Source organism: Grampus griseus, assembly GCF_964374135.1.
Source record: "Grampus griseus genome assembly, chromosome: 17".
Classification (NCBI taxonomy): domain Eukaryota; kingdom Metazoa; phylum Chordata; class Mammalia; order Artiodactyla; family Delphinidae; genus Grampus; species Grampus griseus.
Genome location: NC_139011.1, coordinates 21,172,929 through 21,198,336, shown reverse-complemented (window position 1 = coordinate 21,198,336; position 25,408 = coordinate 21,172,929). Strand labels below are relative to the sequence as shown.

Genomic DNA, 25,408 nt, shown 5'->3' with positions numbered 1-25,408 from the left:
CTAAACTCATTCCTGCAGAATATGCCAACGGCTTCCACTGTTTGGGAGGAGGATGCCTTATCACGAAAATGTATTCTCGATAGAGTGCTATAAAGCTACCGAGAGGTTTTTGACTTAATTATTAACCAGTGAAATAGAATTTCAGATGACTCTCTCAGATGTAGTTTATATTGTAATGTTTTACATTGCTTTATGTACAGAAGTCAGGGAAGATGGCTCCAAATGAACTTTACAGGACTAAGGGAGAGCTACAGGTCTCAGCTCAGCGGTGAAGGCCCTCCGGCTTCATCTCAGCAGGGAGCCCCTAGCATCTCAAGAACCAAGATGCTGACATCTTCATTGAAGCCTGAAAAGGTCAGAGGTACAAGGCCTTTCAACCTAAATATTTGGCTTTTAAGGTAAAATTGCAAGTTAATGCTAACAGCAAGGTATGTCTCATGTCTTCTCTTTTTATGGTATTTGCCTTTTCCTTATGAACATGACCAAGAATTCATTTCCTAGACGTTACCAAAATTGTGTAATTGCTTTTATACTACCTTTGTAAAGAATTTTTTTTTTTCCTTTTTTTTTTGTTTGTTTTTTTGCGGTACGCAGGCCTCTCACTGTTGTGGCCTCTCCCGTTGCGGAGCACAGGCTCCGGACGCGCAGGCTCAGCGGCCATGGCTCACGGGCCCAGCCGCTCCGCAGCATGTGGGATCTTCCCGGACCGGGGCACGAACCCGTGTCCCCTGCATCGGCAGGCGGACTCTCAGCCACTGCGCCACCAGGGAAGCCCTGTAAAGACTTTTAACTCTTGCAAATGTAACTCAGAAACCTTCTGGGCCCAGATACTGTACCCCCTCTCCCTTTTTCTCTCTCTCTCTCAAAAAAAGGAAAAAAAGCCTTTCAAAACAACAGTTGCTCACAAGTAAAATAAAAGCAACTGCCCATCTGTCATTATTGGTCTTTTAAAACTATCAGTTGTCTTTCTAATTTCTCTTCAACTTTTGACATACAACTCAAAACATCTTTTCACAGACAGGTTATGTGGTTATTTCAAATACTGTCTAAAAACTCTATAAGGAGATTTGATTAAATTCAAAGCACAGATGACTGATACTCTTAAAATAATCACTGTCTTACTGATTCAACACATGAACCTGCCGTTTATTGCACTTTTAAGTGAACTAACCTAAATTAAAATCTTCTAAGATCAATAGATCATTTTTTTAAAACCAGACTATTCTCAAAGCATTACCAGACTGGCTAAGTCATATTTTCAGAACTTGAAAGCCTACAGCGATCCAAAGCTAATGTAGATTTGGGGTAATATTTTACAGCAGGTCCCCCCTTTTATTATTATTATTATTATTAGGCTGTGCCGCGCAGCATGAGGCATCTTAGTTCCCCAATCAGGGATTGAACCCGTGTCCCCTGCAGTGGAAACGCAGACTCCTAAACACTGGACCGCCAGGGAATTCCTCTACCCTACCGCACATTTTTTGCACAAACATATTAAAAGAGATCAGCCATCCAAAGTGCAAATGTCTCTAAACATTCCTGTTCATCCTCTAAGCATACCTCCTCACTTGAAAGACATCATTTCCTTTCGATGTGTGAAAGTACTCATCAGCCTGGTCTTTTATTACCTGAATAATAATTTGAGTCATTCATCTTCTCACTGCTATTAGGAGAAGGTAATATTTTGCTGAATTTATAGAGAGAAAATAGTGGCAACCACTCAGTTAAAGTTGAAAGTCACTCAAAGTTTGGAAATCAGGCAAGTATTTCTGAGCCTCTGAGACAGGCCCAATGCCCACAGAGAGTCAAAGCTGGTAGAAGTCAAGTATAGCAGCCCCCTTTTCTTGGCTTCCATGGCAAGCAATATTGAAGCCTTAATTTGGAAAGGACAGATCCAAGTTTTGATCACCTTTGTCAGTAAGAGTGTTCTGAAAAGTCTCCAGGCAGGCTCTAGTTACAAGCTAAGAGAAACTTGAATGTATAATAAACTGTGAGATTAGCAGCTAAGAGTGTTTTCTAAACAATAATCTCAGAGTTCCACCGTATTCACAAAGCACTTCACAGCATTAGCTATTGTCTCTCACCCCCTTAGTTCATTCACTTTGTGGTAAGGAAACATTTGAGACCAGCTCTGAGCTAGAATTCTTTGGGAGTCAGTCCATGCTGCCTCTTTTCCACGTTCATAATTTAGACAGAGTTTGCAAACAAGAAAGAAGACTCCTGGCCAATGCCTGGGTTCTGGTGCTGAAGTAACCCTCTTCGTTTGCAACATTCACTTTAGTCAAAGAGGAAGCTAAGGGAAATATGAGAAGAATACATTCTCTTAAGAATTATTCTACTATCTTAACCTGACCACCCATTCAGACCTTCTTCCTTCCTGTGTACTGCAACCTTCCCTGCCCCACAGTGTTATTTCACATCATCTGGTCATAAGTGTGGTCATTAAGCCTAAGTTTCATTCTGCATGGCTTACACCCCCATCCTTAAGATGCTCTCAGGAGGCCTAGTGTCTTGAGAAGTGGTAGCAGCTATAGTACTGGGAAGGCACAGTGCTATATGAACATAAAATGTCAAGTGTTCTTACAGCATCATCTATGGCATGTGGACTTTTACTGAAATGGAAAGCAGGGTATCAGAGTTATTTACATTTGACATGAGTCATTGGGTATTTATGCTCAAGCTAATTACTTATTAGTAACTAAGGTTTGGAAGCAATGACAAGACTAGCTTTTGTCTGGCCTGTAGACTCACTCTAACTGGTTTACAGTAGGATCTTAATGTGGGGAAGTGAGATCAAGAGATCTATTTGCTGCTGCAAAGAGTGGGCCCTGGCATCTTTAGTAACAGGCAACATATTAAGAGTTTGTGGAGGGTTAGGCAATATTCTAAGCACTGTTCATATATTATCTCATTTAATAATCACAACAATCCAATAAATTAGATTTTATTATAATCATTGACATTTTACACCTAAAGACACTGATTACGCCAACTTGCCCAAAGTTACCTAGCTCATGTGTGGCAGAACTGGGATTCCAACCCAGGTTTTCTGCTCCCTGGGCTCATACCCTTCACCACTGCCATACAGACCCTCCTTGTCTGTACTCACCACAGCCTCCAACAGCTGGGCTCACCATCTATAGGGACTCTACATCTGAGGTCTGACATCCACTGAGGGCCCCAAATGAAGTTACAGTTGAGGCAGGAAAATTCAGAGAGTCTCACACTCTCATTTAGTAGGACTTGGTATTAGGATCTACACCACGCTCAATCTCTGTGTGTTCCGCTGAAGACCTCTGAGCTGCCCGAGCCCTGCCTGATCCCTCATTGAAGTCTAAGTCTCCCTTCTGACAAGTGAGGACCACAGAGCCTTGTGTTCTTGTTGAGGATCACACTCTGCCTTTATTCCACAGAGGACCTCAGTCTCCCTTCGCCTCCATGGGGCTCTGCTCCTCTGTATGGGAATCCTTGAATCAACTGCTCCTTAAATCATGACTAAGTTTGCATGGTTTTTGACATTGTCCTGGGCATTCCTCCTTACCATTAGTATGCATACCCCACGGGAGAGACCTGCCGGACTTGGTTACCATTGCAGGCAGCAATGAGCACATTTCTTGGCATAAAGTAGGTATGCAACAGACATTTGCAAATGAACGAAAGGGAAGCTTCCGCATCTGCTGTCTCAAGTTAGACGGCAGGCTTCAGGCCAGTCTCTGTCTCCTCTACCTACACTATTTGCTTCTTGCCACTGAGAAATTAACCACCTTCTCCTGGGCCTAAGTTTTAAAACATGACAATAGACAGAATGTGCCAACCTTTAAGCTTTCCCATTTTACTCAGATGACACAGAGACTAAAGGTCTATTCCCCCGACCACAAGCCTTCATGTTTTAAAAATGTGACCTCCCTGATTTTATGCAACAAATAAACAGACATCGGAATAAGACTAATGATGACATTTACATAAATAGGCCATCAATATTAAAATAACACACGATGGATGGAATCTTTAAATGTAAATTAATTAGAAACCTGAACTAATTTCATTACTAGTCATTAATACCTGGGGGATATGAGCATACTTCTTGAAATACTGAAATGAAAGTTTCTGGTGTCTTTTGTGTGTAAAGTAATATGAAAGTTTCATAACATAAAGCAGTATTTGGTTTTTAAAATTATAACTTTTTTAAAGAAATCTTATATTTCACTTTGTCATTTTTAAGATGTTTTGAGCTTTGATTTACCACTTGTTTTATGTAGTCACTTCAAGGCTTTTTAGTACATCTATATAGATATGCAATATCGTCACTTTCTAATTTAGAACATAACACGTCATTCTTAATATACCTCACATACAAGATAGTTGCTTTTTTTGATTTCTCAATTCACTTTGAGATATGGTGGCACAGAAAGGACACAAAGACATTGGGAACTACTGACGAAGAAAATGAGCAAAGACTCTGCACTGGGTATTACTGGCCAGTAAAAATGTATATTGACTTGCTGTGGGGAAACCTCCCTTCCGTTCACAGTTGAGAAGCAAGTGCTTGGTTACTTGCAACTTGATAGGCTCTTGGTTGGCAATGTCCAAAGCAGAGGCAAAGCTCCGGCGGGGAGTGGATGGGCAAAAAGATCCACTAATCCCCGTGAGCAAATTCGCCAAAAATGATGCCTTTTCAGGCCTTAAGACTCAAGGAGAACACTGTCAAAAGGTAGAAACTGTTTTAAGTGCTCATTCCCCCGAGAGTAAAATCTGGTTTAAGGGGATGCAGTCTTTTACTGCAGGGAGAGGAGAGTGAGGTTTGTGTCAAGCCTTTGTGATAAGAACACTGTATAAGTCAGAAGAGGCTAGGTTATGCTGCAAAAACAAACAAGCCACAGATCCTAGATGCTCACAGTACCAAAAATTTGTTTCTCTTTGTTTTACAAGTCCAGTGCAGGTCAGTAGGGAGGCTCTGCTGATTCACTGTCATTTAGGTGCCCAGGATGAGGCAGACTCAACTTCTACGCAGATTTCTGTGGTTGTCAAAATCACAGGGCAAAATCAATACTGGGGGATCTCACACTGACATTTCAATAGCTCAAACAGAAAGTAATTCATGTAACTTCCACTCTCAGCCCATTGGGCTGAATTAGCATCCAGTCTCAAGAGAGCAGAGAAGTCCTCCCCTGTGTCCAGAAAGAGAGAATAAAAATCAGGGAATGGCAGTGAAGACTGCCACATATAGAGCACTATTTAATGAAATGGGGAGGGGGGAGTTGTGATACTAAAATTCTAGCATCAGAATTATATTCAGTGAGAAAACTCTTCTCATTTGGGAAAATATCTTGATAGGCATCTCAGTGTGAGGGTTGAGAGCTGACTAATCAGGCAACAGAAGATTATCCCTGAATTACTCTGAGTGTGATAAATTTAAGAATTTGCTGTGATGCCAAGGGGAAGAAGAGAAAAGAGAAGAAAAAGAATAAAGAGATAGATGTCAGCAAGATGCAGAGATTGAGACAAGATGAGTAAAAGATCATGGAAAACCTTAAGTCCTTTAGTAAGATAACTGATGTATCTTTTCAGAACGATGACGACTACAGGTCCAGTTTAGATTTTTTACATGGCTGCAATTTAACTTCCTTCTTCATTTTAGCCTGCAATCTTCGGTAAGTCTGCTACATTCATCAATGCACTGTGTGCATAGATTTCTTCTGTGAAAAAATGAAGGCAAGTTTCTTTTCTGGTTTAATACATGGCTACGTAGAAACAGAAGCTGAAGGCAGACACCCGCCTGCTCCTTATACCCAAGAAAGTTGCCAAAATACAGGGGAGACTTTGGATGCCCACAGGCCATGGAATTGGGGTTAAAGCCAAATCTTTCAAGGAGCCAGGAGATCCCAAATTGGTTATATCAGTATATACCCAGGATTTTGTCAGGATAAGAAATGTAGGCGTTTAAGAAAGTTCTTTGTTGCATTTATTGAGATTCTTGAACCTAGTCCCCAAATTTGGGTATGTAACTTTGTCTTATGGGTTTTGGTTCTTTCCTTTAAATTTTTCCATTCTCCTATACTTTCATTATTCCTTCTCTACTTCACATGAAGAGACACCAGCCCACATGTGCACGACTCTAATGGAGGAATCAGGAGTTTATGACACCAATATTCATTTCTACTTCTGGAGTCTTAGATAACATGTATATTTTAGGAATTTCTTTTCAGCTCAAAAACAAATTCCCCAAATGCTGGTATAATTGGAGATGCACATGGAAAACTGTTGCCATCAATGGGGTGACATTATGGAGAGCACTGACTTCTATCACAGTGGTTCTTGAGGCTTGGGAAGCCAATGTGGCTAGGATGCTGGGAAGTGCAAAGCTTCCTGCTCCAGATTTTGCCAGGTGGTTGTGCCCTCTTTTAATTTCAACTGCAATTATAAGGATGATAAAATGGAAAAACAAATATTTGTGCAATGAATGGGAAAAGCCAATTAGTTTTGCACCAATGAGAAATAACGCAGAACTCCTCGTGTCTTATGATAAAATTGGCTCTTTCCACAGATGTTTTTAAAATGCATATGTACTGTCCAAATGTACTTAGAAATTTAAATAGCACTGGGATAAAATATGTTCTGCACGTTTTATTAAAAGAAATCAGCAATAAAGTTTCTGAATTTTAAGAAGAAAAATAATTATATATATATATTTTTTTTATTTTATTTTTTTTTATGTTTGATTTTTTGTTGTTGTTCTTTTTTTTTTTTTTTAATCTTTATTGGGGTAAAATTGCTTTACAATGGTGTGTTAGTTTCTGCTTTATAACAAAGTGAATCAGTTATACATATGCATATGTTCCCATATCTCTTCCCTCTTGCGACTCCCTCCCTCCCACCCTCCCTATCCCACCCCTCTAGGTGGTCACAAAGCACCGAGCTGATCTCCCTGTGCTATGCGGCTGCTTCCCACTAGCTATCTAGCTTACGTTTGGTAGTGTACATATGTCCATGCCTCTCTCTCGCTTTGTCACAGCTTACCCTTCCCACTCCCCATATCCTCAAGTCCATTCTCTAGTAGGTCTGTGTCTTTTTTCCTGTCTTACCCCTAGGTTCTTCATGACATTTATTTTTTTAATAACAGGATCTAGGTGTATAATAATTTAGTAAATGTCAGAGTTGTGTTCTTTTGCTTCCATAATATGTTCCTGCATGATCTTCTCTTCCCTCTTCCTGTCTCCACCCGCATCCAAAGGAAGCATCGCTATATCTAAGACTTAACCAGGCAGCAGTGCCATTTCAAGCTTAATACCCCTGCCAGCTCCAATTTTTTTCTTTAAGGTAGAGAAGTCCAGTCTATTATAGCTTTTTCTCTGACTTAGTTGAAACTTGACAACTAGATCAGAAAGTACTTTGTGATTTTTTTTCATATTTGATAAGACAAAAATTTCCTATGCGACTACAGGCTGGTTTTATATATGAAGTATTAATATGGATATCCTTTATTTACTAAGCAGTTACTATTAGCTTTATATGTGAAATTCATTTTATATAAATTATTGCATTTAATCTTTATAACAGTTCTGTGAGAAAAATCTAATTATCCCCGTTTTACAGATAACAAAACAGGTTCAGAAATGTTATGATAACCCAGCTACTAAGGAGAGAGATACACAAGTCTACATGAGTGCAAAAGGTTTACTCTGAATCACTAGTAAGTACATTACTCTGAATGTAATTCTTACAAGTATCTTCTATCCACCCATCCATCCAATCAATCATTCCTTCATTTATTAATTTCTAAAAATTGTATTATTCCCCCATGATATACCAGATACTGTGTACCAAGAACTGGGGATACAACAGTGTGAAACAGCAAAGCCCCTTCCCCCAAGAGCTTACATTCTTACAGGAATAGATGAGGCCAGAAACAAAAAACAAAGAAGGTAACACAGATAGTGGCGAGGGCTCTGAAGGGAATGAAGAGTGCACTGTGGAGGAGAGAAACTGGATATGGCTGAGACCCCACGGCTTTTCACAGAAAGATCTGAGAAGGACTCTCTGAGGAGGGGATATCTGAGCTGAGACCCTCAAGATGAGAAGGTGGCATCCACATTCACGGCCAGAAGGAGGAGTGTCCCAAGAAGAGGATGCAGTATCAGGGAGGTGTCTAAGAGGGCCAATTCCAGCTAATGGAAGCTTCCCTTTTAAGTGCCTATTTAAAAAACCAGGTAAGTAGTTCGGTGGAAATGATCCACAATCAATACCACACCATGCTGCTTTCTAGAAGAGAGGTCACTGGACTAGTTCTTTGGTTTCTGTTGATTACATTAAGGCCAGTATTACATCTTCAGGTGTTCATTTTAGATAACCCTCTTGTCTATCTATTGTATGTACCACATTTATTTTTGAAACTTAGGAGAAAGGAGTCTCGTGGAAGTTCTTGGGGAAAATGATGGGCAGGTCACACTTCTAATTAGTCTTTTCACATTACTTAATGTCTTAGTTAAATTACTTTTTTTTGGTATCCTTCCCATTTCTTCTCATCTACTGAATAATAATTTGCTGAGTGTTTGTAAACACTATGCTGAAGAGTAATAACTGAAATTCTCCATAAAAGAGATGTGCAATGTAGAGTGACAAGGCTAATTTGGCCCTTAGGGTGTTGAAAGAGATACTGTATCTTGTGCGCTGCCATTACTTCTTCAGTAAGACTAAGCCAGACGTGATTCACCTTCTTGTGACATTTCCCTGAAAGACAGGAAAATATCTGGACTCATATGACAAAGTAAACGTTTCATTTTAAGTTGTCTAACTCTTCAGAACAATGTTATAAGCGTCAGTGTCTGTTTTCAGGCTCTAGAGAGGGAGACTTTCTTTTAAAGCCGTGAGCAACTGTAAGATAACGCATGATGTGTGATACTGTTTTTGATTGACAGAGCCAGGTCTGATAATCGAAGGGGCTAAGATAGGAGCTCTAATTTTTAATGTTGGCATGGAAAGTGACTGGGGCTGGGGATATTCATTTTAATATTCACTCTGTTCAGGTTTTGTGAACAAATGCTATATATGTTCTTCAAGTGTAAATATGTTGGCAGTCCTGGGACATGTTTGCTGGTTTGTGATGACCTATAGTATGTCACCCAGTACTGTACCGAAGGGATTGCTTTGCAAAGGCAGCTGTACCCTCGATTATACATTCACAGAGAGCAGTAATTTTTCTGTATAATTCACTAGAGCTTAGGATAAGCTTGGAGCTTAGCTATTAGCATCAGGAATTTCATCAAGGCTTGGGAGGAAGGGGAGGATGAGATGGATGCCAAATGTTGGGTTGAACAAAAAGCTGAGGTATCTAAGAGGGCTTCTTGCTTTCTTCTTTAACTTGCCTCCCAACGAAAAGCAACTACTGGGAATTTTAGCCTGTTCAATTTGCTGTTAAACAAGACATGAGGTGGGACCTGGACCTGGACTTGCCAACTTGTGGAGGTCGTGGGACAGGAGCCACAACCATCAAATCATCTTGGTCCAGTAGGTGGAGGACAGGCCTGGGAGCCTCCCAGCAAGAGCAGAAGGAAGGAAAAGAGCTTTATTTTGATGCTACCTTAGGATTCACCAGACAGCAACCTCATAAAAATCGGGCAAATCTGGTGGATAAAGGTGTGTGTGAAAGAGTTTTTAGGTCAGTGAAACTACTGTGTATGTTACTATAAGAGTGGACACATGTCATTATACATCTGTCCAACAAGAAAGATACAACACCAAGAGCGAGCCCTAATGGAAACTATGGACTTTGGGTGTACTACAGATGTATCACTCTGGTGGGGATGTTGATAATGGGGGAGGCTACAGGTATGTGGGAGCAGGGGGTATATGGGAAATCTGTACCTTCCACTCAATTTCTCTGTGAACCTAAAACTGTTATAGAAAAGAAAGTCTATTAATAATTAAGAAATGACATGTAAATAATTAACTGTTGACAGGCTTATAAGTCATTCCTAAACTACACATTAAGTTGGACTGTAAAAAAAAGTTCGTGTATGTCTGCCCATAAATGCACAAAGAATTCCATGAAGATATTCAGGATACTCTTAAAAATGGTTTATTTCCTGTATCTTACCCTAGGATCTTAGGTAGGAGGACTTACCGTCCATGTCTACCTTCTTAAATTTTAAAGATATTTTGCTGTGGATATATGTTACTTTTTAAATTAAAAATAGGCTAAAATTTTTATGTAGGTGGTATTTACCTTAAGGTATGTTTCTTTGTTTTTTTTTACGTAAATGACTTCTCAATATTTAATGTGCGTATTTAACAATATTAAATACTTCGGAAGTGCTTTTTTATACCTGAAAGAGGAAGGGGATTATTTTTACTCAGAAGAGTCTTCTGAAGTAGCTTAGTACTGTCATTCAACATTTGCTGGTTAGGAAACTGGGGCAGAAAGAAGCAAACGGATTCAATGACACACTGAACATTTGTAAAAAGGACAGAATTAGGACTCGCAGCAGCCGAATCACAAACTGGGCGCATTCAGCACGACAGCGTGGTCAGTGTAGCAGCAGCATCAGTTAAAAACGGGCGGCTGGGCTGGATGCAGGTGTCAGATAAGCTAGCCCTGAGGGGCAATATCCTCAGACAAGGGTCCAACACAGGGACGTATGCCCTGCTGGCTAAGCCATTAGGCAGAAATTAAATAATTGCATCCTCCTAGCAAAGAGTTTGAATTAGTAGCAAATGACCATGTGGATTAGAGTGGGATGCCTGAGGCCTGTAATCTGGCCAGCCAATAGTGGAAAGGGTGTATTTGAGCAGACAATGAATCCAGTGTGTTCAAATATTAGGTCTAAGCAGTCTACCTCAATTTAGTTGGGGGCCTGGTCTTTATTAAAAAGGAGAAATGACTATGTATTATAAAGCAGATTAAAAAGAACTATTCCTGATATATTTTGGAGAGTAACCCCTTATTGGATATATCATTTGCAAATATCTTCTTCCATGTGGTAGGTTGTCTTTTTGTTTTGTTGATGGTTCCCTAGGCTGTGCAAAAGTTTTTTAGTTTGATAGAGTCCCATGTGTTTATTTTTGCTTTTGTTTCCCTTGCCTGAGGAGACATAGCTAGAAAGATATTGCTAAGACATGTCAAAGAGCATACTGCCTGTACTTCCTTCTAGGAGTTTTATGGTTTCAGGTCTTACGGTAGCATTGTTTACAACAGCTAGGATATGGAAACAACCTAAGTGCTCAGTGGATGAATGGATAAAAAAGATGTGGTACATGTACACAATGGAATACTAAGCCATAAAAAGATGAAATCCTGCCATCTGTGACAACATGGACAGAAATAAGGGAAATAAGTCAGACAGAGGAAGAAAAATATTATATGATTTCACTTTATATGGCATATGAAAAACAAGCAAACAAACAAATCAACAAACCAAACAAAAGCAAACATGTAAATACAGAGAACAGAGTATTGATTACCAGGAGGAAAAGGGGGCAAAGGGAGGATGGAAGGGATAAACGGGAATCAACTATATGGTGCTGAATGGAAACTAAATTTTTGGTGGTAAGCATGCTATAGGGTATACAGAAATAAAAATATAATATTGTACACATAAAACTATATAATGTTGAAACCAATGTTACGTCAATGAAAAATAAATTTAAAAAAGAACTATTCCCCATCTGCTGACAGCAACATCCATAATAACAATGATTCTAAGAAGTGATGGAGAATTAGTACTCATTGGGACATGACATTAATCATAGAATGGATTTCTCCTTCTGTTTCCTTCAATTGAAAATGGCCAAGGGGCATCTGAGTTTACCATTTACCGGCTTTCTTGGAAACTAACTTGTGACTAGGAAATGCAGGTTATGACAAATCCCATTCTAGCGAACTTGTATCAAAAACTGTTCATACTGTTTTGTCATGTTGATTTTTGTTGCATTAATAATATTTAAAATATAGGAGGACATTGATTGCCAGTGTCTGTGTCTTGGGTATCATTTTTGTAGCAGTTTAATCTGAATGCTTATAATGTTTAAAATGAAATGCTTGGGCTTCCCTGGTGGCACAGTGGTTGGGAGTCCGCCTGCCGATGCAGGGGACACGGGTTCGTGCCCCGGTCCGGGAAGATCCCACATGCCGCGGAGCGGCTGGGGCCGTGAGCCATGGCCACTGAGCCTGCACGTCCGGAGCCTGTGCTCCGCCACGGGAGAGGCCACAACAGTGAGAGGCCCGCATACCACAAAAAAAAAAAAAAAAAAAAATGCTTATTCAGTGAATGATGAAGTATCACAATTCTGGTGAAGACTCAGAAAAATCTTAGTTTCAGATTCTGAAGGGTAAAGGGGAATATTAGGCACATAAAAAATCCGTTGCCAAATAGAATATTTTCAATGATGTGTTATGTGTTAGCTTGTTATAATTAAATTTTTTCTTCTCTTTCAGAGTTAGCTGAGAAATTCCCATCTTTTTCTCACTGACCAATATCTGGGTGACTGAGAGTCTTGGGGTGCAAAAGGTAATATGATGCCTCACTTGTCTTACTGGATGCAAATTCAAAGAACTCATCCCCTGGCAGTGGTGGTGAAATTTGCTACAGCTGGTTGGATTAGCAGCATTTAAAAATGTGGACTCACTGGATGCAAATTCACTGATACCAAAAGAAGAGATGAGTTAGCTGTGATGTCTTGTGGTTGTGCTTCCAAGCAGAAAACCCTGCTGCTGTCCTCTGATGCACTTTGGGTTTGACATAAAAAGTGATGGCTCAGCCTTTCAGAGGAAGAGCTTCAAGGCAGCTTTTGTCTTATCTCCTGGACTGTCTCCTGAGAGGCAGGCTTGTCAGCTTCCAGTCAAATAAATCCAGGCTTTGAGATTCGGAGAAGATGAGCTATGCCTTTGCTCTCTTGGCAGTCATCTGGGGACTTGCTGTGAAAATCCTTTGCCTAAGGTGAATTACCAGCCCCTCAAGACGTTCACTAAAGGAAAGTAAACTGTACTCATGAAAATTAAACGGTGGCATTCCGGATAATGACAAGAGGGTGCTCGCTCTCTCTCTTTTAAATTCAGGAATTCAGTGCTTTGGTTTTCAGTGATGCTCTGTGCATTTGTAGATCAAGGAGCTGGGATATTAGGAAGAGTGTTTTTTGTCTGCCTTTCTTATTCCAATGCCTTAAAATCACGGCTTAGGTTCTTGGAACCTTTTCTTGTTTGCCAATGTAAATAAAATAAAGAAGAGAGACACAAACTGTGGTGAGAATATGAAGTCAGCAGAAAACTGCTGTGGAGTTTGCAAGACACAGTCAACTGTATCTAGCTCAGAAGGTGCATTTAAGGATTAATTAGTTTAAGTTGCAGAATATTTGGAAAAGGAAGTATGAGGCATGGAGACTAATCAATAAAATATACACTTCGTAAACATTTTAACCACCTAGCCCCAATATCTCTCCCCACCAAAACACTGTTTATTTTTATATTATTTATTTGCATCTATCAGCCTTAATAAAATATTTCTTTTATTGTTTTAGTATCGATATTTTATCAAGTCTTTCTTTTCTCAACAAATACAAGCTGTATTTGCACTGGAACATTTCTATAGATCGATCTCTTTAAAAATAAAAATCCCCGCCCCCCGCCAAAAAAAAGAGTTAGTGCCAATTTATCAAGAAGAAAATAAAACTCAGATGGCTTTCAGTCCATTTTCAAGTAAAGTATGAAATATCAGGAGATGGTTTGTGTTTTATACATGTTCACTTGAGATTAAAATGAAATTTTCATAATGTTCTTTAAAATACAGTCCAATTAAACTTCCACTGTCTTTGTTTACAAGTTCCTAGATGGAACTTTTGAAAAGCTCATACTGTAGTAATAACCATAAAGCCACCTGCTAAGAAAATGTTACCCAACTTAGAAATAATGTCTTTATAGTCTGTGTGGGAATACATAAGTCCAGAATCTTTAGTAGGTGATTATACTGACTGAGTCTGCATTTTCTCTCCTGTTGTGTCCTCTTTATTGAGGACACATTCTGAATGGCACTCTGCTACCAAGTGGGGAGCATAAGACAGGCACAAATCTATTATTTGAGAAAGTTGAGCCCTGAGAATTTGAGGCAGCTACTCAAAGTCATACAGTTGATGGCGGGTTCAAGTTCCCAGGTCTTGTTTTCAGAAACCTCTACTTCCATTCCTTGAGTAATTCTTAGCCTCTACTAAGGCTGGGGTCAATTTCTCAGGGACAGCCAAGGTATTATACTTAGACATGGCCCAGTACATAGCAACTCACATCTAGATGAAATTGGTTGCATGGCAGATACTACGCTGAGAACTTTTATACACAATATCTCTTCTACTCTTCACAAAAGTCTGTAAGATGGATTCTATTAATGTCCCCATCTTACAGATGAGAAATTGAAAACAACAGAGGTCAGGCAACTTTTTCAAGGTCACATATGTAAGAAAATGGCCAAACCAGAAACTGAAACTAAGTCTGTCGGTACATTTGAAAGTCCATACATTAAACCACTCCACTCCACGGCCTCTACACATAAACAAGAAAGATACAAACAGATGAAAATCCACATTCATTATTTAAAACAAGCACATTTTCAAATGTCTTTTTAAGGAATAGTCATATGCAAACAATGACAAGATGAAGTATTCCTGAAATACGGGTTTAAATTTTGGGAATGCAAACAGTGAGAGCTCCGTACTTTAGTGTGTAGGGATGATTACAATGGTGCTGCATAAATACACACATCCTTTCCGCAAGTGAAATAGCAAACTATGTGTAAGACGTGTGTAAATTATTTTTGCATACGTATTAGCTACCACTTGTAAAATCCTATAAAGAAATTGTTGTCGACAATAGACAGCACTGGGGAGCAGAATGAGATCTCTGGTTGTATCAGTTATGTTCTCGCGGCTGACAGAATATTTATCCCCAGAGTTAACTGTTATAAATTGTATGTTGCCTCTTCAGTTGCTACAAGCTTGTGATGGAGACTGGGCAGAGAGGACAACCTGTAATTCAGGATGGTTTGGAAGCTGGTTGCCTAGGAAACTGGGATGAGCAGCAAATGCCTCGTCAAACTGACTTGTCAACAAGATAGGGGATTTTCTTTTGTGACCTGCATTGCTTTCTGAATACATATTTTGTGACTCATGTGGAGTCTGATTTGGGCCATTAGTCCTTGGTGGGCTGTGTATGCCAAAGTGGGCCAAAGGTTAGTCAGGGAGGATGGGAAATTTTTCATAAACATTGTGCTGACAAAATACTGGGGGGAAAGGGCATGATGGTGCAGTGAAAAAGGGGTTTATAAGATAAGCTAATCAACAGATGAATATTTTACATAACATAACAGGCTTACAATTCTTATCATAACTTTACATCTAAATTTGTAGTAGCAAAACTTACTTTTCTTTAACATAAAAGTTTTATTTGTTGTAATCCACTGTTCCCTGCTCTTATACCAGAAGCTTTGATTTATAGTAAAGTAGTTACCTCCAAGGGTAGCACCTGGAAATTCACAAAGCTTTGAGGAAAATAGTACCTAATTTCCCTATAGTTTTTTTTTTTTTTTTTGCGGTACGCGGGCCTCTCACTGCTGTGGCCTCTCCCGTTGCGGAGCACAGGCTCCGGACGTGCAGGCTCAGCGGCCATGGCTCACGGGCCCAGCCACTCCGCAGCATGTGAGATCCTCCCGGACCGGGGCACGAACCCTTATCCCCTGCATCGGCAGGCGGACTCTCAACCGCTGCGCCACCAGGGAAGCCCTCCCTATAGTTTTAAAGCATGAACACTTAATTTTTTATTTTTAAATGTATCACACATGTACACATATACATTTTATAAGTATGTATACATGTGTGCATATATATTTAAGTAGAATCATATGAAATTGCTGATTTTAGACTATACTGGGTCTACAAAAATGGCAATTACATATATATATATACTTCAACTTATAAACAGGAGAGATCATAGAATACATTTTTTTTCTTGTCCTTTTTTGCTTGGGTTCCCATTTCCTCTTTTCCCATCTCCACCTTACCCTGTCTATATCAGCCCTACCCTGCCCTTCTCATATATCCTCACTCTATCCTCGCCTCACAAACAATTCACATTAACAAACTACCAATAATATATATCTTCATAGTCATAGAATCATAAACATATGTGCAGCTATATATGGGCTAGCGACCAAACTTGTGGTGTGGAACCTCAAACTTCCAGATTGCTTTTCCCCTGTTGAAATCTATAGCCAAATATTCTCTTTCCTGCATTTAAATAATACTTATCTCCTCTGCTTCGCACTAATCTTTAATGGATTTCAGCCTGGTTTTTTTTACGTAGTTTCTTCACTTTTTGACACTCATTCACTCAAATTCTTTTTCTCTTACTATGTGCTAGAAACTACTCACAATTGATTCAAGCTGTAAAGTGTGGCAACACGTCACACGATAGATTAATAATTCTTTTCTGGTTTCTTACTTTTGCCTCCACAGAATAGCCTATTATTTTGCAAAGTTAAGAGTAAGAATATAAGAGAAGGAAATACTTTACTAGACCCAGAATTTCTCCTGCAAAGAAAAATGGCCTCTCAGAGCCATTTCTACAGTTTCCATCTGTCAGAGCAAAGTTAATGACCAGGTAGGCAATGGGGCCATATGAAAAGACCTTAGAATTTATGTTCCAGAGGAGAGTGTTTGAAATCTTAAAATTGACAAGAGGTACAGCTTCACGACGGATGTGATAGAAGACCTGGCGTTCTCACGCTCGGTCAAAGGTGACTTCTCCCCTCACTGCCTACAGCCATTGCCATTGAATCCCACTTTCCTTCCAGGAGACAATATTTATTCTCCTAGGTCATTGTGGGCGATCTCTGCTCAGCTGTATGGGCAGATTCCTGAGAGGCTGAGCCACTGGACTACTCAGGACTACACCGCTCTGAGCGCTCTCCCCAGGGAGTTAGTGTCAACAGATGAAGAAGGAAACGAGGACTTAGAGGTGGAGGGTCTACGCCTCTTCTCCTCTCTGCACTCGCCTGCCCCTGCCTGCATCTCTATAGGTCTTGGATGCTCTTTGGCCCACATGTAAATGCCTGCCGTGTGACGAGGCTGTTGTCCTTGGGCTACAGTCCTTTCTCTTATTTGGAAAGGAAAGTTCTTTGTAATGAAATAAAATTCATAGGAGTTTGGGGGTTGAAGGTCTCTTGGGGTCAACTCAGAAGAGCCCATTTCTAAGAGTTGTGATGGGTTTGCCTGGCAGGGGTTCCTTGGGCTGGTCTTTTATCCTCAGCAGAGGGTACCCTGGCCAGGGAGAACACAGCTCATTCTGGTTCTTTTGTGCTTGAGGGCTGTTATTTATTTAGAAGCGGACACTGCCCTTCTCCTGTCTGTCAAAAGGGTTTCCAAGCTGCTGCACCAGGAACTGTTTCAGATTAGAGACTTCAGTGACTAATGATCTATGTCCTCTTCAGTAGTGAGATCCCCAAATGGTCCTAGGAGAAGAGAAGTAAATCTTGACAGCTGCTTAGAGGGCATTTTATTTTTATTATTATTATTATTTTTTTGCGGTACGCGGGCCTCTCACTGTTGTGGCCTCTCCCGTTGTGGAGCACAGGCTCTGGACGCGCAGGCTCAGCGGCCATGGCTCACGGGCCCAGCCGCTCCGCGGCATGTGGGATCTTCCCGGACCGGGGCACGAACCCGTGTGCCCTGCATCGGCAGGCGGACTCTCAACCACTGTGCCACCAGGGAAGCCCTAGAGGGCATTTTAGAACTAAATCCTAGGAGAAATGCTTTTAGGTTCAGAGACAGACCTTCCCACTCAGCGCCAAGAAAAAAAAAAAAAAGAAAGTTGAAGAGGAGGGAAAAGATATTAGTGTACACAAAGGCAGCTGTTTGAGCTCACCCAGGTGTGCTCTGAAGACCAAACCCTTACAGCAGCAATTAGCGGGTAACCCTTGATCTCCTCTACCTCCTAGACAGCACAGTGGAATCAGATGGCGTGGGAAGTGCGCGGGCGTACACACACACGTCATGTGATCCTACCTGCAGGAAGGTAGTTTCTGTGGGTGAGAGAATGAAGCCAGGTAACATTCCAAACAGACTGTAGTTTTAGCAGATCTATCAAGAACACTGACACGGGAGGCTTGTTATTGTAATCCCAGAAGCCTTTTCATTTTTTCTTTGCAAAGTGTGTGAATAGTCGTAATGTTGTTTTGCTTCTAAAACTGGACAGTGAGTTGAAGAGCAGCAGCCGTCGCCACAATAACAGCACCACCACCACCACCACCACCACCACCAAAATCTTTTATCCTGGCCACCATGGAGTTTCTTGAAAGAACTTATCTTGTGAATGACAAAGCCACCAAGATGTACGCCTTCACGCTAGACAGGTAACAGACATCAGATACTGCTTCACAATTCGCTGTGTCTTGAGTATTCACTAAGTCCCTAGATCCTACTGCTTCAGAATTGGAAAGTTTTGCTGTTGCAACTTGGGGGCGTTTTGTAAAATTTTATAAACTTGTTGGCCAAGTTATATAATCTTATCCTGAAAAAGGCAATACTCTGCGTAGTTGATTTGCTTCCTTAAATTTCCTGAGTGTACGAAGGACATATTTTATTGGTATATTTTTCATCTGTAGATTTTCTTCTAAAGAACAGACATACACAATCTGATGTGTTTCCCTTTCTTTTCCTCAATTCTTCACACTTTTAAGATAGTAAATTTTATTAAATTATATTTAGAAAGAATTAAGGCTTTTCAACTATGTGGCAAATTGTGGTCACACTGATCTTAAGTTAATCGCTATTTTCTTAATTATATAATATCATTATCACATATACACACCTATAATAAATATAGCTGAGCTTAATGTTCTACATAGCTCTAGTTCTTTTTACTATCTCCCACAGTTCCATGTGCAATATATTCATTCATTTCCCCCTTATTTAACAATAATTGATTGAACATGTGTATATATACCGGAGACTAAAATATTCCTAGACCTGTATCTCTGTCCTCTTGAAAGCCTGAGTCTAATGTGGAATGCACATAAGAAACAGGCAATTACAAAAGAGCATGTGTGTTATTCTGGGGGTATACAGTAAGAATACCTCAAGGGAACCTAGGTCTTTGCTGGAATTTGGGAGTCAGAGAAAGCTTTTCAGAAGTGATAGGCTGAGAACTGAAAAAATAAGAAGGAGTTAGAGTAGGGTTAGGGAAACCCTACATAGGAAGTAGGGTTAGGAAAGTTTTCCTGACTGAGATAATTTCCTGGTAAAGACAGAGACAAGTAAGAATGAGACTTTGGTGCATTTGGGGAATTCAATCCAAGTGGGGAGCAAAGAGAAACACACTCAGAATACATAGATAAATGAATGAGAATCTGAAATAAATTCATGTTAGAAGCAGAATTTAAGAGAATACTTCTTACCCATTAATAATATGTGTAATGTTTTTGTGTGTTTCATGAAAACAAATTAATATTCCAAAGAGTAGCGGCATTGCGTTTGATAGCATCGAATGTTTAAGCAACTGCAAAGGGACTTTTTCTCAGGATATTTATAACTTTGCTTAAAAATATATACATGGCAAAGAGTCTAGCACATCTATTATCTCACACTGTAAGAATTATTTTTCTAAGAAAATAATATTAGATGTGATTTATTGAGATCATAAACGACAAAGCCTCACATTAGGTCAGGCAGAAATTTTGAACAACAAATTGTTAACACTGTGGACACTATTAATACAGCATCTCTACATTATTAAAATAGCAGTATTTCCCTTCTCATGAAACTAGACCATTAGCACTCTGTTATGCAAATAAAGCCAACTGTTGATGGTTACAGGGTCTCATTCGCCTCATGAATTGGTATGGTTTTCAGGATACAGTGATGATAAAAACTGTCAAACTAATTTTTATTTTTTTCCAAATAAAAACAATTGAACCTAGATGAGATGATTTATCCTGATCCCTCATTTCACCAGTTAGGAAAGTGGATTCCAGAGAGAATAAATGCCATTTTAAAGGCTGGGTGTCTAATTACGGCAGAGTTGGGATGTGGACCATGCCTCCTGTTTGTGAATTTCGTTCCCCTCCCCGTCTCCTGCACACACACTTTCACCATGTGGCCTCCTGGGTCCTTAATCTCTTTCCTCCTGAGCTCATATGAACCTTGATCCCCTCACTAATTCACTTTTCCTCACCTCTCCCAATCTCCTTTCTCCTGTATTTTGTTCTATCTCTATTTCAGAGGTAACTTTGTCCCCTGAAGGTCCTTCTCTTTTCTCCTTCCTTCTCTTTTTTTCTACTTATCATCAGCTTTCTATTTAAGTTGTTATCATCTGTTGAGAAACTTATCTAGAAGGAATCTGTATTCTCTAATTACACAACAAAAGTGCTTCAGTTATCTATTGTTGTGCAAGAAACTACCCCCAAAACGTAGTGGCTTAAACAACATTTTATTTATCACAGTTCTCGCTCCATGTGGAGTTATCGAGGTTTGCTTGTGAGGCTGCATTCTGCTGGTGTCTGGGATGTGCTGGAAGGTCAAGGATGGCTTCACTTACTTGTCTGGGGTCTTTGTGTTGGCTTTGACTGGTCTTCGTTCTGCTTCCCATGGCTTCTCTCTCTGTGTGGTGTCTCATTTTATCAGATTAGCTTGGACCTTTTTATATGGCAGTTCAGGGGAGAAACAGAGCAGCAGTGGAATCTGACAGGTGTCAGACAGCTTAAGACCAGAACTGGCACAGCACCATTTTTACCACATTTGATGGGTTAAAGCAAGTCCCAAGTCTGAGATTCAAGGGGTGGCACAGTGGATTCCATCTCTTGCTGGCATATGCATATAAGATGACAGGAATTGCTGGACATAATTTTAGAGACATTCTACCACAGGAAGTAGTAATATTAGGCCCTGTAGGTACTATTGTATAATCTCTCCCCTACCAATCCCTCCAATTCCCTTTCCAGTGATGTGATTCCCTATGCTTGGGCTCATGGTAGCAAAGAGATAGTTGTATAAAGTTGACCTACATACTCAATATGGTTTTCTTGGTACTGGAAACGAGCTTTTCTTTTTCCCAAGTTGTATATGAAAGAAGTGCAGGGAATGTGAGGGCAGGTCCAGATGGTAGGGACAAAGTACTGGAATCGTTTCAATGTGAAGCCTTGAAGTGTGTGTGTGTGTGTGTGTGTGTGTGTGTGTGTGTGTGTGTTTGGGATGGCAGGACTTCTGGAATGGTGGTGTAAGTAGCTCAATGGACCTCCTTCCCCAGTGAAACATTTTTACCATTTTACTGGTAAAAATAATACTAAAAAAACTCCAACAGTTTAGTCTCTGGAAATTGTCTTAAGGGCATACAGCAAACTGAGATTTATTCAAGAAAATCTACTAAATCTCAGTGAAAAGCAAGAGTCTGTGGCATTTGAGCCATGATCTGCCCCACTAACCTCTTTCCCCTCCAAGCTTGTTGTGATGGAAGTTCTACTCTGGTTGGATGTGGCCAAAAGACAGGGATCTCTCTCCTCCCAGCTTCCAACTGGGGCTACAGTTCACCCCTAGAGCAAAGGGCTGCTGGACTCTCTAATTGCCCCAGCTCCATATTATAGAACCTGTATTCGATGCAGACATGGCCAAGAGGACTGGGGGCCCCTTCCTTCTCCCAATCCCTACTCATAGTCCAGGAGGCACAAGCCCCTGAACACCCCTGCCCTGGCTCACACATAGGGTGAGGTTCTTCACCACCCACTTATGGAGCAGAGGTGGCACTCCAGGATAAGTGGGTCACTGTTCCTTCTCTCAGTTTTGGGGGCAGTGATGCAGAGGTTCTGCCCATGGGAGAATCAGGCTATAAGAACAGAGAGCTATGCATCTTTCCCTTAGAGGACTGATGATACATCAGCTGAAAGTTTATCTGGAACAGAATATGGGATATTTCAAGCATAAGGGCACTGTCAAAAACAATGAGGATTTTGCTGTTGAGCAATCAAGAGCAGGCTGGTGGCTTCATCAGAGCAACAAGCTAAATGGTAGACCAGTTAGAAGTTTAACAGAAACAGCTAGGGAGAGACAGGTAGAAAGAGCCCTCCTGGAGTTGGCACAAGCCACAAAGATTAGCCTCAAATACTGTCCCTGTAAGGAGGCTCTTATGGACTGAATGTTCTTGTCATTCCACAATTCATATACTAAAACCCTAGCTCCCCTGTGACTATATTGGAAACAGGACCTTTAAGATGATTAAGGTTAAATGAGGTCATTAGGGTGAAGTCCTGAGAGATAGAACTGATATCTTTATAAAAGAGGAAGAGATACCAGAGATCTCTCTCTTTCTACCATGTGAGAACATAACAAGAAGACAGCCGTCTACAAGCCAGGGCCACCAAAACCAGAAACCAAATTTTCCAGCACCTTAATAATGGATTTCTAGCCTCTAGAACTATGAAAAAATAAATTTCTGTTGTTTAAGCTACCCAGTCTGCAGTATTTTACTATAGAAGCTAGAGTAGACTAATACATGGCCCAACTTTCATTGGATAATGTTGTAATTTCTGCCTCAGGATACTGTTGAAAACATTAGAGCAATCAGCAAGTGATTAAGGAGGACAAGAGCTGAGTCTGATACCAACAAAGGCAGAGAAGCCAGAAGCTTAACAGTGATGCATGGAAAAAGACAGTCAAAGAAAACATGATTAAAATGATCACCATCCCTGGGAAAGCGGGTAGGGAGAGGGAAGGATGACTGTGCGCATGTCCAAGGCTGCACTCTCTGAGGACTGGCAATAGAGGCTACACAGCAGGGAAGGTCAAAGAAAATACTCCACTGAACTAGACAAGCCAATTCACTAAACAAAAAAAAAAGCAAACAAGTAAGCAGCCACAATAACAAGCCCGCTGGGGATCAGTATTCAGAATTGCTACAATATCTCACCTAAAACATCCAGTTTCCAGAAAAATATGACAACCTATGCAAAGGAACAGGAAAGAATAACCTATAAACAGTAAAAAGAGCAGGAAATGGAAACTGCCTTGGAAAGGGCCCCCATGTTGAACTTAGCATTCAAAGATTTAAAGCAGCTCTTATAAATATGTTCAAAGAATTCAAGAAAATCATGTTTAAAGAATTAAAGAAAGGCATGATGACAATGTCTCATCACATAGAGAATATCAGTAATAATAGATAGAAATAATAAAAAAGAACCAAATTCTGAAGTTGAAAAGTACAATAAATGGAACAAAGGGACTTGGCAGTAGATATGAGCTGGCAGAAGAAAGAAGCAGTGACTGTGAAGACAGGTCAATAGTTATGCAACACAAAGTACAGAGAGAAAAAAGAATGAATAAAAATTAATAGAGCCTCAGAGAAATGTGGTACATAGTTAAATATCCTACCATATACATAATGGGAATACCAGAAAGAGAGGAGGCAGAAAAGGAGCAGAAAAACATTCAAAGGAACAAATTTCAAAATTTGGTGAAAACATTAATTTATACATCCATGAGAGTCAACAAACTCTAAGAAGAATCAAGGCAAACAGATCTATACTCTGACACACACATCATAGTTAAAATATTGAAAGCAAAACACACAGAAAAATCTTGAAAGCAGTAAGAGGAAAAAAGACTCATCGTGAGCAAGAGTTTCTCAGTAAGATTAACAGCTGATTTCTATCAGAAACAAAGGAGGCTGGAAGGCAGTGGGACGGCATATTTAAAGTACTGAAAGAAAAAACAAACCCTGCCAATCAATCAACTTTTATCCAACAGAACTATCTTTGTAAAATGAAGGTGAAATAAAGACATTCCCAAATGAATAAAAATTGAGAGAACTTTTTGCTAGCAGATTCATTTTACAAGTAATAGTAAAGGAAATTCTTCAGGCTTAAAACAAATGACACCAGCCATTAACTAGAGTCAACACACAAAAAATCAAACAGCATCAGTAAAGGTAATTATGTAGATAATTATACAAGACAGAATATTTACTCTCCTTTTTTCTCTTAATTGATTTAAAGATAAATCACGTAAAATAAAATGCTTGTAATCTTTGATGAAATGGAAAACTTCATAGAAAGATATCAGCTACCAAACTCGAGAGGAAATAGAAATCTGAGTAGACCAATAACAAGTAAAGAGACTGTATTAGCTTCACACAAAGAAAGCCCAAATGTCTCACTGATGACTTCTACCAAAGATGTAAAATAGAATTAATATCAATTCTTCCAAAAAATAAAAGAGTGGGCATTTTCCAACTTATTCTATGAGTTCAATATTCCAGATAGAAAAACAATAGAAATGAAAACATACTTCCACAAAACCTTGTACACAAATTTGCAAAGTAGCATTATTCCTAATAGCTGAAAAAATGTAAACAACCTAACTGTCCCTCAGATGTATATCCATACAACTTAGTACCATCTGGAAATAAAAAGCAATAAAGTGCTGACGCACTGATATTTGCTATAACATGGATGAACCTTGAAAACACTATACTAAGTGAAAGAAGCCGGTCACAAAACCTACATAATGTACGATTCCATTTATAGAAAATGTCCAGAAGAGGCAAATTTATAAAGACAGAAATAAGGTTAGTGATTTCCTGAGGTAGGATTGTGTGTAAGGAGACTGGGGATTTACTGGGTATGGAATTTCTTTTCGGGGTGATGAAAATGTTCTAAATTAGATTGTGGTGATGGTTGTATGACTTTGTATATATGCTAAAACCCATTAATTGTATACATTAAATGGGTTTGTGGCATATGAATTATATTATAATAAAGCTGTTTAAAAAAGGGGTGGAACACTGGATAGCTGGTCTGGGACAAGAAATTACACCTGTTAGGTGAACATTTCTACTCCCCACTCCCTTATAACATTTAATCAAATAAACGGTCTCCATATTTTGCTCACTATACTCTAGCCTTCCAAGCAACACCCAAAATGATCATTTTAGAAATGTGAACCACATAATGTTACTTCCCTAGTCAAAACCTTCCGACTTCCTCCTTTTATATTTTGAAGAAAATGAAACCCTTTACAATGGTCCACGGAGTTCTGCATGATCTGACTTCTGCCTACTTCTCTGACTTGATTCAATTTTACTCTCTCTTGATGCTACAGCGGCCACTATGCAGTTTCCTTTCTGTTCAAGACAAGCTTCTGAACAAGACAAGTTCTTCCTTGCCTTTCGGCTTTTGCACCAGCAATGCCCTCTGCTTGTGATGTTCCTCCTCCCTGTGGGTCTGCTCCGGGTTATCTTTTAAGTTCCTGCTCAGATATCATCTACAGAGGTGCCTTCCCCTACCACTCTATTTCAGGTAGCCTCACCTTTCCTTTCCCAGTCACCGCCCATGATACTACACAGCCTCTGTCACTATCAGCTGGTTTGCTGTGTTCCCCTCTGCTAGGATAC

At 39.9% G+C, this 25,408-nt stretch overlaps 1 protein-coding gene across 1 annotated transcript in view; it reads left to right on the top strand.

The window, feature by feature from the left end:
- Positions 1-18,312: 18,312 nt before the first annotated feature.
- Positions 18,313-25,408, top strand: part of SLC30A8 (solute carrier family 30 member 8) — a gene marked incomplete at its 5' end in the record, with an annotated part of 31,843 nt that continues 24,747 nt past the window's right edge. Inside the window, one exon of the mRNA XM_082674765.1 lies at positions 18,313-18,383. Within this exon, the coding sequence (XP_082530891.1) occupies positions 18,313-18,383 (71 nt within the window). The remainder of the gene's footprint in view (positions 18,384-25,408) is intronic.